General features: G+C 53.4%; 5 protein-coding genes across 5 annotated transcripts; 1 reads left to right on the forward strand and 4 right to left on the reverse strand.

Moving 5' to 3' along the window:
• Positions 1-128: 128 nt before the first annotated feature.
• On the reverse strand, positions 129-2,438 carry rbrA (putative E3 ubiquitin-protein ligase rbrA; the record flags this gene model as incomplete). Its single annotated transcript, XM_036632328.1, has 2 exons — positions 129-1,641; positions 1,696-2,438. The coding sequence occupies 2 exons, from the start codon at positions 2,436-2,438 to the stop codon at positions 129-131; spliced, it is 2,256 nt and encodes a 751-aa protein (XP_036502071.1).
• Positions 2,439-4,028: 1,590 nt separating this feature from the next.
• Positions 4,029-5,166, reverse strand: CGCS363_v000480 (Fumarylacetoacetate hydrolase domain-containing protein 2-like protein; the record flags this gene model as incomplete). The annotated part of the gene is made up of 6 exons (XM_036632329.1): positions 4,029-4,161; positions 4,218-4,318; positions 4,368-4,712; positions 4,764-4,799; positions 4,859-5,098; positions 5,152-5,166. 6 exons carry the CDS (start codon positions 5,164-5,166, stop codon positions 4,029-4,031), a joined length of 870 nt encoding a protein of 289 aa, XP_036501057.1.
• Positions 5,167-5,862: 696 nt separating this feature from the next.
• Positions 5,863-9,220, forward strand: CGCS363_v000481 (uncharacterized protein; the record flags this gene model as incomplete). The annotated part of the gene is made up of 4 exons (XM_036632330.1): positions 5,863-5,955; positions 7,210-7,310; positions 7,369-7,934; positions 7,986-9,220. The coding sequence occupies 4 exons, from the start codon at positions 5,863-5,865 to the stop codon at positions 9,218-9,220; spliced, it is 1,995 nt and encodes a 664-aa protein (XP_036501058.1).
• A 721-nt stretch (positions 9,221-9,941) lies between these two features.
• CGCS363_v000482 (Lactose permease) lies at positions 9,942-11,880 on the reverse strand (the record flags this gene model as incomplete). The annotated part of the gene is made up of 7 exons (XM_036632331.1): positions 9,942-10,130; positions 10,199-10,657; positions 10,729-11,006; positions 11,059-11,316; positions 11,367-11,470; positions 11,521-11,646; positions 11,705-11,880. 7 exons carry the CDS (start codon positions 11,878-11,880, stop codon positions 9,942-9,944), a joined length of 1,590 nt encoding a protein of 529 aa, XP_036501055.1.
• Positions 11,881-13,705: 1,825 nt separating this feature from the next.
• Positions 13,706-13,924, reverse strand: CGCS363_v000483 (uncharacterized protein; the record flags this gene model as incomplete). The annotated part of the gene is made up of 2 exons (XM_036632332.1): positions 13,706-13,864; positions 13,922-13,924. 2 exons carry the CDS (start codon positions 13,922-13,924, stop codon positions 13,706-13,708), a joined length of 162 nt encoding a protein of 53 aa, XP_036501056.1.
• Between the last annotated feature and the right edge of the window lie 725 nt (positions 13,925-14,649).

A 14,649-nucleotide genomic window follows, 5' to 3' on the forward strand; every position in this document is an offset into this window, starting at 1 on the left:
GCGTCAAGGAGGCGATGATACTTCCTATGTGCTGATCATGGCAGCTATACAGCTGGAGATTTTGGTAGATCGAAGATGAAGACAAGCATGACGACCAACACCACCAAGGCGGGGCCGTCTTGCAAGAGTCAACTAGCAATACCGACTGGGTTCTCCTCTAAAGCGTCTTCCTCCTCGGTGTACCAGCTTTCAGGTCCATCCCCCAACTCCCCGGCCTGCAACTCCTCAACCCAGCGCGACCCGGCCTCCAACTCCGCAGCCTCCATGTCGTCCAGCACCCGCGTCCTCTCCGCGAAAACGAGCGTCACCCAGCGCGACTCGGCAGCCTGCCTCCTGACGTTCTGCTTCTTGCTCTCCGCCAGACTTTCCTCATGCCTCTGCTTGATACTATACATGACCTCCTCACGCATGGTCCGCTCCTCTTCGACCTTGAGTTGATACCGATTGAATTCGTCATTGCGCCACTTGGTCCAAGCCCGCCATCCTTTATCCATCTTCTTGCGCAAGTCATGCATCAGTTCCTTGATGCGCTCTTCGCTCGACGGCTGACCTGCGTAAAAGTTCTCCAAGTCCCGCAGGTAGATCTCCTCCGTCGTCTTCTCCTCTAGCACGCGGCAGTTGTACTCGCTGGCGAGAGCCTGTTCTTTAACAGCAAGCTTTTGCGTGGCGACTTCAGCGAGAGTGGCGAGTTCCGCTCGCTGCTTCTCCACGAGCTCATCCGTAGCTGTAGACGCCTCGTGGGCAGATATCTGCAGCTCCTTGTCATGCTGGTACCTCACCATCACCTCCTGAACATCGTGCAGCCCGTCGAGCATCTCTCGCAGCTCCTGATACTTGGTCTCGATTTCATGTCTGCGCAGGCTCTCCAAACGCACCCTCTCCTCGAGCTCACGCTGCCTGCGTTCCTCCTCGCGTCTCTCCATCTCCTGCCTTAGCAGTTCCGCCTTCAACGCCTCCTCCCGCTCAAACTCCTCAATTTGTCGCAGAGCATCGCGAAGCTCGGCGTCGGCCTCGGCCTCGCGTTCTATCCTCCGCGCTCTCCTCGTCGCCGCGCCAGCCTTGACCTCGTTCAGCTGGTCCATGGTGCATGCGCAGCCCCTCCACTTTACGCCGCAAACATAGCAAAACTGATGTCCGCAGCGGCAGGTCATGTGCTGGCACGCCTCACGATGCTCGACAAGGGCCTGGCACTTGGCGCAATGCTGCCAACCCTCCTCCTCGGCCAATGCATTCGTCAGCGCCATGTCGCGGTCCTGTGGGCAGTCCGAGTTCTCGTGCTGCGGACCGCGGCAGATGGTGCAAGTCCAGTGGCCGTTGGAGCACCTAGCGATACGAAGGCCGTTGTTGACGTGGTCCGGCTTAATCCAGAGGCTGCACTCGGGCTGGTTGCAGTATATGCGGTCGCTGACGGGTATCTTCCACTCGGCGGAGCGGTCCTTGTATGTTTTTCCCAGGTCTTTGGAGACGTAGCGGTGGACTGTCCGGAAGGGGATCTCGTTGAGGCAGCATTTGGGAGGCCACTGTTGCTCGCTCTGTACGGCGGCTGCGATAAGGCGCTCGAAACAGTCACGGCAGTAGCTGTGGCAGGTAACTTTTATCACATCCTTGGGGTCGAAGTCATCTAGACATGAAACGCACTCGCTGGTGGCTGTTGTTAGTCCCAAGGCTGATAGGGGAGCTATAGACTTGACTTACACGACAGGGTTTTTTTTGGTCTTGTTCTCGTCAGAAGACCCGAGGCTATTACTGCTCGAGTTTCCTGCAAACTTGAATGGGTTCCTCGTCGAAAGTGGTGCCTCCTTTTCAGTAATCTTTTGTAGCATCCTTGTGAGGGTGAACCGGCTCCTCTTCTTGGGCTTGATTGGGAAGACAATCAACCCGCCACCTGAGCTGCCCTCGCCATTCCCGGGGAGATCGGGGAGCAGCTTGAGTTGTCTGTCACTTTCGTCGACCTCTTCCTTTGAAGGCTCTGGTTCGTCTGGTACCATAATGATGGGAAGGTATGGCTCTTTTTTCTTATCTTCCTTAGCCGCCTCTTCCTCTTCGAGTCTGCTTGTCTCTTCTAGCTGTCGCCTGCGGTTATTCTCGACAATTCTAGCTTCGACATTTTCTATGGAGGTCTGTAAGACTTCAAGCAGGATTCCGTCGGTGATATTTGGGGCTGTTTTGAGGGCGGCTGGGGGTTTGTACTTTTCCAAATCGGCATCATCCACTTCATCGTATGAATCGATGATTGCCAGTTCGGATTCAGAGTTCGTAGTAGGAACAGGAGGCAGTGCCTTTTCTTTCCCTTTCGCTGCATTGACTGGCTTTCTCTTGACCTCGTAGTCTTGAAGAGTTAGAAACGGGTCGCCGTAAAACCCGGCGTATCCCTCGAGCCGGGCAGGCATAGACGTAGCCGCATCCATCTCGACAACGGTTTCTGTGGCGGTGGACATGGGAAAGTTTCGAGACAGGATGCGAATCCTATATTTTTTTTTTTTTTTTTTGAAATATGGCGATCAAATTCAAAATGAGCAAAAGTCAGTCCACAACGGTGTCCATAGACGGCATCCCGCGTGGGCACAATCAGGCATCGCCATATATAAAGCAAGCCACAAAGTGAGTAAACGCAGAACTCACTGCTCGGCACCAGCGAATGGGCAATCACAAGACCCGTCCACCAGGCAAGCCGACAGCGGCTCTCCCGAAGGAGCCTCATGACAATGACAAGGCAGTCTACATCTTGTCCAGGGCGGAATCAGCCCCGGCTGGTAGCGGGCGATAGGAATTCGGTCCATAGAACATGGCTCGGCCCAAAAACAGCATTAGTGTTGGTGTGTAACGAGGGGTAAACTACTGATATGCTCGCACCAATCGCCGAGGCAGACTGCATCACGATGGGCGCGAGCTGAGCATGTTGGTGGTGGGGGGAAGGATGAGAACAGCAGCCCGCTTGTGGAACGCTGTTGGAGGTCGGGCAATGGGCAATGTTTGGGGGCGGTGTTCGGGCGTTAGCGCCGGCTGTGCATCGCTTGTTGCTGGCTTGGTCACCGAATGGAGCGCTCTCGGCAGATGTCACAGTCCTAGGCTAAAACAGCGTCTCCCAGATCTTCTATTTGACAATGAAAGGATACAGCCCAGGTGGATGTTTACGGCGCATATGTAAGTTCAAATACTGATGCTGTTTGGGCCTCAGGGTTGTGCCAACCGTGAGCTGACGGAGTGACTGAAGCTACAGCGCCACTTTGCACGCTCATTCACCAAGGCCACTTCAACCAACAACGCACCAAAAACACCATCGAAACCAATTGGAAAACGAATTATAAGATCAAAAGAGTCAGGAAATACTCCAAAAAGGCAAAAACAAATGCATCCTCGGGGAGTCGAACCCCGGTCCCCAGCTCACACGATTTCTCGAATGGAAGGCTGGGATGATAACCGCTACACTAAGAATGCCGGTTGTTGAAAATGATGGCACAAAGACAAAAGATGACCCCTCCGACCATAGAGTGGACCCCATCACCCCTAGGTACTCCACCTCGTCCACCACGCAGGTCACTTACAATTTTGCTGATATATGTCGTTGCTTTTACTGTTGTTATCTTGAGTATTGTCGTGTTTTCTGTCGTCGTCCCCTTGTCCTTCTGTCGTCGTCTCCCTTCTCCTCCTCTGGTTATGAGCAATTTACCGGGGAGGCTGTATGGCCGTTTGAAATCAATCTTGGAGTTCTGCAGCTACCGTTTAAAGACCTTGAATTATGGGCATGTAGATGAGTGCCTTTCCCGACTGTCTGGTACTGGATGGGCCGCATTTTCGGCCAACGTGACTTTGACGCCGGGCTGTTGGAAAAAATGGGTCAATCTTAAGCACATAATGGCCCGAATTCGGGCTTGCCGACAGTTGGGTCGCAGGCTACGGCCTCACTTCAACTCATTCTAACCAGAGTGGACGATAAGCGCGCGGAGCGTCCAACACGACCAACCAAACCCGGTTCAATATTACTTTGTCTCCATACACTGCTCATGAGCCCATTTATACATTGTAGTCTAGATCTTAGACTTCACCTTGCTAAACTCGATCTTGTTGATGCAGGAGCCAACATTTTCAAGGCCAACCTCGACAACGTCTCCGTCCTTGAGCCACAATTGAGGCTTGCGTCCCATTCCAACACCCTCAGGCCTTGGTTTTTTCGTCAGTACCACCAACGCTACAGAGTCATAGGTTCTTCCACTTACGTTCCGGTGAAAATGATATCACCCGGCAGCAGGGTAGTGCCCTGGCTCAGGAAAGAGATTGTCTTCTTGATACCAAAGATCATATCCTTGGTGTTGTTGTTCTGCCTACTCGTCAGCCTGAGTCATTTACCTGGTGACTGTGCCGCTTACCTGCACGGTCTCGCCATTAACCTTGGTGAAGATCTTAAGGTTCTGGGGGTCTCCAGCGATCTTGTTGGTGACGATACCAGGACCGAAGGGCGCCCAGCCATCAAAGCCCTTACCCAGAGACCACTGGCCACCGCCACGCTGAATCTGCCAGTCACGATGCGACACATCGTTACCGACGGAGTAGCCCAGTACGTAGTTGAGCGCCTCATCCTCTGATACGTCAGAGGCAGTCTTGCCAATGACGATGACCAGCTCACACTCATAGTCAAGAGTGCTGCCAGTCTGGGCAATAGGATGCACGGGGATGGGGTCGGTCGGACCGGCCAACGAAGTCACGGGTTTGTACTAGCCAAATCAGCATGTCGTTCTAGCATACTTGAATAAGTAACAACTTACAAAGAGAACAGGAAATTTAGGAATGGCCATGTTTGACTATGAGATATTAGTTTATGCTCAGAATGGTTCCATATAAGTGATGGATGCGTGCTCACCTCCTTGGCGTGGTTAGCATAGTTGAGACCGAGACACCGCACCGTCTTGACGTGCTCAGGGGCCAAAGGAGACAGCAACAGGCGAATGTCGGCGACGTTATCCGTCACATCGTGTCTACCAAAGATGTCGCCAGTGATGATGCGAGCTTGTCTAGCCTTTGCGATGTCCGAAACGCCTCTGGGCAAAATCGCATCGCCGTAGTAAGTCTTGCCATCGCGGGCCAGGAAGCGAACGAGCCTCTAGGCGTGTGTCAGTGGATACATACTGTTGAGTTGTGGTAGGGTGTACTCACAGAAAATGAAGCCATTGTCGATATTAAGGCAAAACAGCTGGTCGCAATTGATGGGTAGACTAGATGAGATTGCAATATTCTACGATTTACGAGCAGCAATTGATGTAGGTGTAGGAATGAAGATGTCTCCTTCACGAAGACGCCGTAGCAACACCGGGAAGTCTCCGATTCCCAGCCGCTGACCCCACACTTCAACCCCCAGCGGGCACGGTCGAACCGCTAAAGACCGGTGCCGCTCGTGCGACTGAGCTCCCCCATCACCAGCTTCTGCATCAGCTTTTGCGAATTGTTTCTTGGGATTCTCTTCATCTGCCATATTATTTCCTACGCTTTCGTTTTTCAATCAAGTATTGTAAGAGATTATCATGGGAGAATGCACTCTTTCGACTAGCACTTTCGAGACTCGGCATTCGGGTCGTTGCATTCCCCACGAAGGGGACTGAGCTCTCTCGGCTGTTGTTTCGGCATCGCGCGATGACGCCCCGGGACCTGGGCACCTCTTTGGGATAGGTCCCCACAAGTTCGGGGGAGCTCGAGATCGCTGAGTCATCAGAAACCCTCCAATTGAGCACAATGTTATTGGCCCAAGCTAAGCAACGGATCCATTCCTGTGACTGACATCAACGATTTGATTCGAGCTTTCTTTCCGGGTGCCGTTGATGAAGTAGAAGCAGCGCAACTTCCGTTGTTTCGGTGCAGAGCTAGATCGCCATGGCAGCTGCGAAAAGGGGCCTTTCCGGTCTCCAAAGGGAGGTTCTGGCCCTCTATAGACAGTGTCTTCGAGAGGTCCGCAAGAAGCCCGAGGTGAGACTTCTATTTCTCTGGCAAGTTAGCATGTGAGAGCTAAAACATTACTCATAGATTTCGCAACCTCACTTTAGATCTTTTGCCAGGCAAGCCCCGCGACTCTTGCTTTTGAACTCAGAGAATCCTTCTAACCCAATCGCCAGGAACGAATTTGACAAGTTCCTCACGGTAGATAAGCGCGACTTCTCTGTCGTTGAACATTTGCTGAGGAAGGGACGGCGCCAACTCGAAACTTACTCATCACCGAGCATTAAAGATGTCATGAGGTGAGGAAGCTGCTCAGTCGGCATGCATCCTTCTGGCAAAAAAACGCTGCCCTCCCGCGCGATAAGAGGAAGGCCTCACTCAGTCCCAAGACCCAAGGCTGGGCGCAAGAGACGTCGTCTTCCCCACACTGTACCACTACATGTCTCTCCTACGACTCGTTTTGTTACCTAGAACGCATGATACCATCAACAATTCTTCTTGAAAAACAATTCTGATATCCCAAGTCCGTCAAGCATGGACAATGCTTAAGTGCGAAAGAGTCCTTCGAGACTGCAATTGCCTTTCATCCTGCTCCCCGCCCTTTCCGGAACCTGATCCAAGTCTTGCCCATCGAGCAGCAGAAGACGTCTTTCGCAAGCCCATAAGCCCGTCTGTCGAGAGCCTTCGCCGCCAACAACGCATGCTTCTGCACTCCAAAAGGACAAGTAGAGTTCGACTGCCATCTGGACGCATTTCTGGCCGTCGCACAACCACCATAGTGCCTGTCAGAAGACCCGATCGCTCCACAAGAGGTTCCGTTGCAGCTGCGGAAAGGGAAGTCGCAAGAATCCGAAGAAGCATTGTGTCTGACGCTCTCCGGCCGTTGACTCCCAGTCCCCGGCGACACAACAGAGAATCTATACAACAAACGCCCCCTCTGTACTACATCGAGATGGAAATGCCTATCCACGCAGTTCCAAGTCCCCCCAAGCGTGAGAGCAGTATGGCTCGCCGCCCAGTCAACATGGCCGAGCCTTACCGGCCACGTAAACCACGCATTTCTCACACACGACCAATTGCAGGTCCTTCAGGGTCACCTAGCCGGCACAGGCCCTCTCGGACCCGAGCTGGGCGTCCCGTTCCGGTTGGTAGCTCACTGAAACAGCGAGAAATAACCTTGTCGGCAGTTCAGGAGACTACAAGCGAGAGTCATCGCCAACCGGCCGCCTCGAATGCGAAGCGTTTGGGAGTCGCTGACCCACAGCTTCGGAACGCTATCCGCAGAAGCCTTTCGCAGCAGAGTCAAGTTTCACTACTCGCATCTCCATCCAGGAGATCCTCTATCCAGTCATCGGGCCCTCGTCAACCACCTTCGCGGACTTCAAGTAACCGTCGAGCCGTAGACCGATTCACCAAACAATTGGAAATCTACGCCCAGCGCAGAGAGGCTGCTGGGAAGCTTCCAGTTAACACGCCGACACCGGAGTCTGTTGTGTCATTGCATACCGTCAACGCGTTATTACCGTATCAAGACCAGTTTCTGGCTGCCGGTCTAGCCGTGACGTCCGATCAGCAACGACCAAAGCGAGAACCATCTGCGAGTCCGGCAAAGGACAAAGGCATCGAGACCATACCGGTTGAACAGGAAAGACGCCCTGCTGAAACTCGGTCTAAGGAGTCGCAGTCTCGGGATAACCCAGGCCATCTTCAGTTTAATGGCCAGAGAAGTCCATCTTGGGACTCTTCGTATGACAGCAGCTTAGGAACGCAGGTTGCCTTTACGCAACCAGAAGCATGGGAACTTGCCTACATTGACGAGGTACCGGAGAAGAAACCTGGATGTTGCAATTTGACATGCTTCACGGGGCGACAAGAATCAAGCGAAATCCCGGCCAACAGAGTGCCGCCTGCTCAAACTCCGACGACGGTAGATACCCCGAATAAAATCTTGGACAAATGGCACCCAGTATACCCGCAAAAAGATGAAGTCATCTGGATCAAGTCTCCAAGTGAGTAATCAGGTCTTGCGAAAAACCTTACACTGGCTAACAAATGCACAGAAGGAACAGATTTCCGAGACCCTCGTGTCAAGACATGGCACGGAGACACTGCGCAACGCCCTTCCACTTATCGACAAGCGCGCAAACCTCAACCCGAGGATGACTTGGAAGCAACGAGCCCAACGACCAAGCGTCCTGGAAATCAAGCCCCCGTGCAGGAAAATGTGCCGCCAATTCCTCCCAGAGCTCCGGGTCGCATCAAACCTTCAGTCAGATATCAAGAATCAACGGCCGATTCGGCAACCGCCAAGGGGGTACGCAAACCTGGACAACGGGACGTATTTCTCGATACCACAGATGCAATACTTGTCAAAACAAAAGCATCTACGCAAGAGCCGTCAAGTACTAGAAGACCAATGAAACCAATTGTTGAGTCTGTGCCAGATGAGAACACATTCTTGACAGAGGAGGTTTCAAGTAAGACGCCGAAAGAGACAATAAAAGCTCAGATGTCGACTCAGGAGCCGACGAGGATCTCTGTCAACCAGCCAGAGAGAAAGGCCAAAGAAAAGGCAGCCCGACAGAAACAGCAGGTCGAAGTCGAGCACCCGGGGATTTTTCATTCTGGAAGAATGTTCAAGAGTTTGCAAGAACCGCCAAAACTCACAGAGCAGCAGCCCAAAGAGCGATCCGCAACCACCAGCCTGGGAACCTTGTCGCCAAAGCTTGACCTCCCTTCAACGTGGAAGCTGAACCTAAGTAACCCCTCATCACTTGAAGAGGCGATAGAACGGGCATCTCGAGAAATGGAGGAAAGAGACACAGAAGAAACCCAGACTGCAGGAAACAACCAACCGGTATTGACGGAGAAAAGGCAGCCTGAAGCTGTCGACCTGACAAAGACAGTAAAAGAACTTTTCTCCCACCCCGTCGATAAGGAAAACGCCCGTACAGCCAAGAAACTGCCCAATAAGAACACAGAAAGCTCCATAGGCACATACTCCTCACTCTCCACTGAGCGTGATGACCGAGATATCGATGACCGAGATGTCTTGCGAGGCCTCAACATTGCGATATCCGCGGCTTGCGACGAGGAGGTGGACGCGTGGATCAGACAGAAGACAGGCGTCCGCATCCGACGGTTCTTGGCTGACCTGAGAGCATTCGAGACATTTGCTGAGGAGGACGAGGCAGACCCCAAACACGAGCGTTCTCGAATCAGGAGGACGGAATCGAGGAAGCTTCAGGCACAAATTCGGCAGTCGAAAGCTGCCAGGGAGGCAAGAGCTCAGTGAGCTGAAGTCAAGAAAGTATTGATAGCGCCAAGTGCTAAGCCAGGGGAAGCCTTACTTGGACTGATTAAGAGACATAATACCTGTAGTTTCTGAGCTGTCAGTCCTAAAATCCAGCTGTCGTCTCACATGGAGTCTTTTGTGTTTCGCGAGTGAGATTGTCTGTATTCCATAGCAGCATTGGTAAAAAAGGGGGGATTTTCTGCAGGTTCACCCATAGCACAGAACATGGTGCACTAGGGTGCAAAAGATCGTCAGTGACTTCGGTTGGAACGACGTTCTGTTTTGACTTCATCGCTACAACAGTAGCATGCTGTGATCGTGGATGACCGACTTGGAGCATCATGACCAATTGAAGAGTATACGAAAGCCCAAACGCAGGGTTGGCGCCTAGGAATGAGGCTGAGATGAGCTGCGTTTTCAGCGCCTTGGCGACGCGGCATAAATACGCCCAGAGATGCTTGTTTTGACTTTTTGTTCCGTTTTGGCTGCGTAGTGAGCTGATCCTCTAAGCAAAGATAGACACCAGAAGGAACAGTGTCCACATAAGTTTCTTCATACGAGAATTCTTTCTCTTTGTATTATATCGTAATTATATGTGTGTATCGCATGACTCTGAACATTTATCGTAGGGGGGGTATCTGCATGCTCATATATGCTCTTCCATCTAAACATGATGCTTCGAAATGGTGGGCCTGGGCCCAAACAAGACTTCGCACATCTTCTAACCGCGCTTGTGCTCAAACTCCTCGGCCTCGTGGCCGATCTTGACCTCCTGCTCGACCTGGGCGAGGTCGAGGTCCGCGACCTCGGCGTCGGGGCCGTCGATGACCTTGACGAGTTCCTCGAGGGTGGGGCCCTTAGTCTCGACGTAGAAGAGGTAGACGAAGGTGAGCTCGAGGAAGATCCAGCACTGTGGGGAACGGTGTTAGTCCAGTTTCTTCTCTTCGGGAGATTGCACGTTGCAAGGCGGCGACTCACAGTGTAGATGAGGTACAACTTCCAGGTGTGGCCCTCAAAGTGGTCAAAGGCAACGGGGTTGGCGTAGTTGTTGAGGGTGAGGGCAGCCTGGACGACGAGGTTGACGAGCATGAGACCCTTGGCACGCAGCTTGTAGGGCAGGATCTCGATGGAGTAGCCGATGAGGAGACCGGACCAGGCGAAGGCGTAGAAGAAGCCGAAAAGCCAGATGAAGAAGATCATGGCGTAGTTGGAGCCGGGGGAGCCGTGCTCCTCGTACAGACCGGAGCAGAGAGTCCAGAAGACGAAGGTCATGAACATGCCGCCGGTCGAGGCGAGGAAGATGGGACGGCGACCGAACTTGTCGACCTGCAAGGCCAAGGTGATGGAGACAATCAGGGAGAGACCGGTCTGGCCAGCGGAGAGACCGAGCTTAGCCGTGGCGCTCTCGATACCAGCGTTGCCGTAGAGGATAGAGGTCTGGGAGATAGGAGTTAGTCACAAAGGTTCGGCAGCGAGAAACCAGGACTTGTGTCGTCACGGAAACCTACGTAGTTGGAAATAATAGCATTGCCAGACCATTGCGAGAACAGACCAAGAGAGATCAAAACCATGAGACGGTACTTGTTGCCGGCGGTGCGCAGGAAGTCGAGGTAGCTGCTGCTCTCCTTGGCGGCCATTTCGCGCTTGATGGTGTCGCGAATCTCGCGGAACTCGAACTGGACCGTGGGGTGTTCGGTGTTACCGTTGGCGTGGTACTTGCCGAGGATCTGCAGGGCCTCGTCGTGGCGGTCCCTGGAAATGAGGAATCTGGGAGACTCGGGTACCCCTTTGTTCTCGTTAGCTACGGATGAGACTATCGGTCACTTGGCTCGACCTACAGAGAATGAAGATGAGCTGGACGACGGAGGGAACAGCCTGGCCAAGAGCAGGAATGCGCCACGACCATTCATTGCCGAGGAACTCGGTACCGAAGGACAGCCAGGCGACGATCAGAGCTCCGACGTTCCAGAGACAGTTGTAGACAGTCGTGAGCCTAGCGCGATGTTGGGGATGGCAAAGTTCGGCGAGCAACATGGGCGACGCGATCTGGGCGAACGAGTTACCGAAACCAAGGAGGGCACGACCACCCATGAACACTTGGAATGGTCAGCTATTGTATCGGGGCGCGGCTTTCGTGTATACTCACTGCCCATGTTCTGGCAAGCGCCCTGGAGAGCAGCTCCAGCAACCATGATGACGCATCCAATCACAATGGGAATCTTGCGGCCGAATCTGTCTGCGATAATGGGGCTTTTCTCTCGATCAGTATGTAAATCGAAACGGTGCGCCGAAGAGCTTACACTGCGGGCATGGAGGCCAAACTGCCGATTTGGTAAAGAGCAGCAAGAAGACCAAGCTCGCCACCCTTGGGGTGGCTAAAGAACTCCTGCCATGAGTCGAAGTTCTGGACAGAGTTGAAGAACATTCTGCATTGAAAAGGCGTTAGCAAGTCGCTTTGAGGACGTGGGTGTCGACGAGACGTACCCATCGTAACCGGTGGTGGCTGAGGCAACGCAGAGCACGAAGGCGTAGAAGTACAGCTTGCGCAGACCAGGGTCTTTCATCCAGTTGACCTTCTCAAAGTCGGGTGCCTCTTCCTGAGCCTGAACGACGGCCTCGCTCTTGGGCTTTTTTTGCGTGAGACCCTTGAAGAACCCCATTGTGACAATGGCTCAAAGGCGTCGAGTTGAAGGTGTGTGGTGTTTGTGTGTGTTTGTTGCGCGTTTCTGCCGGCGCGGAGAGCAAGAGCCAGAGCAGTCTCCGTTGTATTGGGCCTGGGGATGACTGGAGAGGGACAGCGAACGGAGGTGGCACGATCTACGACGCGGGGTCTCCAGGTCTAATATATGGATCCGGGGATCATAAGACGAACATAGGGAGGTGAAGAAAGCCTGACTGCTACAGTGCGAGTTCTTCTTACGGAGTGTCGGTCCGCAACAGGGTCCCAGGTCTCTAGATGGCCTTCATTGGGGCGTCAGGCGGGAACCACTTGGTCGGGATCCTTTGCTCGAAGGCCTAGTCGGACCTCGACCGACCCCAATCAGCTGTCATGATCAAGCTACTCGAGAATCTCCTCGAGCACGACCAGCCTGCAGCCAAGCTACTAGCCCATGTTAACCGGGGGTGGGAGAACGATGTGAGCAGCGGCAGGGGATTGCCACTTTCATCCGGCAAAAGTCGATGAGAGGACGTTTCAAGGCAAAGCTTCCTTGCCAAGTGAGACCCTCCGCATTGCGCAAAATGCTAGTCAAGACATTGTTCCCGTGCTGGAGGAACACCTTCTCCAAAAACTTGGGGCCGTCCGAACGGGTGAATGCGAATCGGACACCACTGCCCCCAAAGTTTTGCAATTGTATTTTGCCGGGCGTGCTGGAGTGGACACTGGCGTCCACTAGACAAGGACAAGACTAGATGGAAAAAAGGTGTGCGCGTTCCACTTGCTGAACGTTCCCCCTGGGGTCCCGTGGAGAAGACCATTCGAAGTGGAGGCGGCAGGGAAGTGTCGTCCCGGTGGAGGTTGCGACGGTCTCGCCCGTTGGCTTCTTCGTTGTTCCCGAGAGCAGACGGTTTGCTCTTAGGCTGGACGGTCATTGAACTTGTAGCCGTCCGAAAATATGCCGCTTCATTCGGTAGTCTTGTACCATTGACATGAACGGGTGAATATCCGGACGAAAGATTTCGAAGACTGTGTCGCCGGCTCCGTGCCTCAGAGATACCCTGGTAAGCGCCTTGTAAAGCGGGAGGTAAAAGACGGGAAGGATAGGAATCGCAAAATTAGGCGAGTTTGGGGTTGACTAGCAACTGGTTGACCGCTGCGGGGAACATAACGCCGAAGGACGGTAGGCCACTAGACCGTTTGTGCATCGACCGACAATGGGCGACTCGAGAAGAAACCTGGCATCGCTCCCCGTGACTCATGTTGGATGTGTTTTCCCATTCCGTCTTTTCACGGTTGCTGCTGCCTTCTCTGGGAGATGTGATAAGATACACATCCGACAGAGTCCAGGTCCTCGATCCTTTGCGTCTTCCCTGACGGTTTGCTCCGAAGACGTTCTTTTCGCCCGTGTGAGTAGAGGTGTGATATCGAGGTGAGAGTGTGCATAATCATTGGCAATTCTACAGCAGTTTAGTGCTCATCTCGTGTACCATACTTTAGCGGCGTGCTGAACGTTGGTAGGCCGAAAGTGAAAACATGTCCGTACCGCTGATGCTACTTTGTGTCGAGGAGACCCCTGCTCAAGGAAAGTTCCCTCGGTAAAGTATTCCCCCGTACTAATAGCCTGATGCCTTTTGGCACGCGTACACAGGAACAATGCTGCAGAATGCCGGGCAACGATTTCGTGCCGAAGGCTTCTCGAAGACGGCACGCGATCAAGTTCGCATCGTATAAAGGCCCAGTACTCCGTCCGTGTCACATCGCAGATTGTAGAATGCTGTGGTAAGCACCAGAGAGTGAGCTGAGCAACCGTGGCGACAAAGACTCGGTTACCAGGCCTCGTAACTCCCTCGGCCGACCCTCGCCGGCCTCTTGCAGGGCTTACTGAGGTTGACCCGCATTCCCCAAATCCCCATGGTCGAAAATGGGTGGATTAGGCGTGTGGATGCGTGGATGTGTGGAGTGGTGGCCACAGCACGCTCGTCACCACTGAGATTGTCAGTCGATCCATGAAGTCGCGGACCAGCCCGACTCTGTCTGCATACCATCCCGTGCTGTGACTTGCGCAAAGTCGTAGTTTGCAAAGCCTGATACGAAAGCCCTCAACATACTCTCCACTGGGTTCAATGTGCGTCAATAGGTATCGTGTTTCGAAGAAAGCGTTCACGTGGTCGTTAGTCGGCGCGTGGGTACACCGTTGGTGGAGACTTCCAGTGCCAGACTGGCCAGTGCCGTCGACAACCGTACGACACTCGTCCAGCAGCTCGCCTGCCCACCGGCTCGAATCTGCTGTTCGAATGGTATCGAATCCACAATAACAGACGTGGGGATTGCGTTTCGTGGAGCTCCGTGAAGACGGTCGTTATTGTGCCGGGTTGAGGTTAGGTACAGAGAGGTTGGAGGCGTGCGTGAAGTTGGAGAAAACCATGCGCCGCCGCCGCACATGGGTGTTTACATCCAGGGTACCACGACTCTCACCTGCGCCACCCATGACATTTGGCGTATTTTGCCATTTAGCCTGATTTAGGCTAAATTGACAACCCGGTAGTGGATTTCCCTGTATCGGAGATCGCGCAGTGTCAAAATATCGAATTGCAGGGCCGTCTTGGGAGTATGAACCAACACAGCTGACTACCAGATTCTGGCCATGGTTAGATGTCGAGTTCATGCTCCGTGTGACAAACACTGGCTTCCATAAGGTCCGATTATTGCGGCCCAGGGTTCCTCTGGTCCGCCGACACGGGGTTGGCCCGAGAATGATGCCCCAGACGGA

This window comes from Colletotrichum siamense, assembly GCF_013390195.1.
Source record: "Colletotrichum siamense strain Cg363 chromosome Unknown KSG_Cg363_contig01, whole genome shotgun sequence".
NCBI lineage: Eukaryota > Fungi > Ascomycota > Sordariomycetes > Glomerellales > Glomerellaceae > Colletotrichum > Colletotrichum siamense.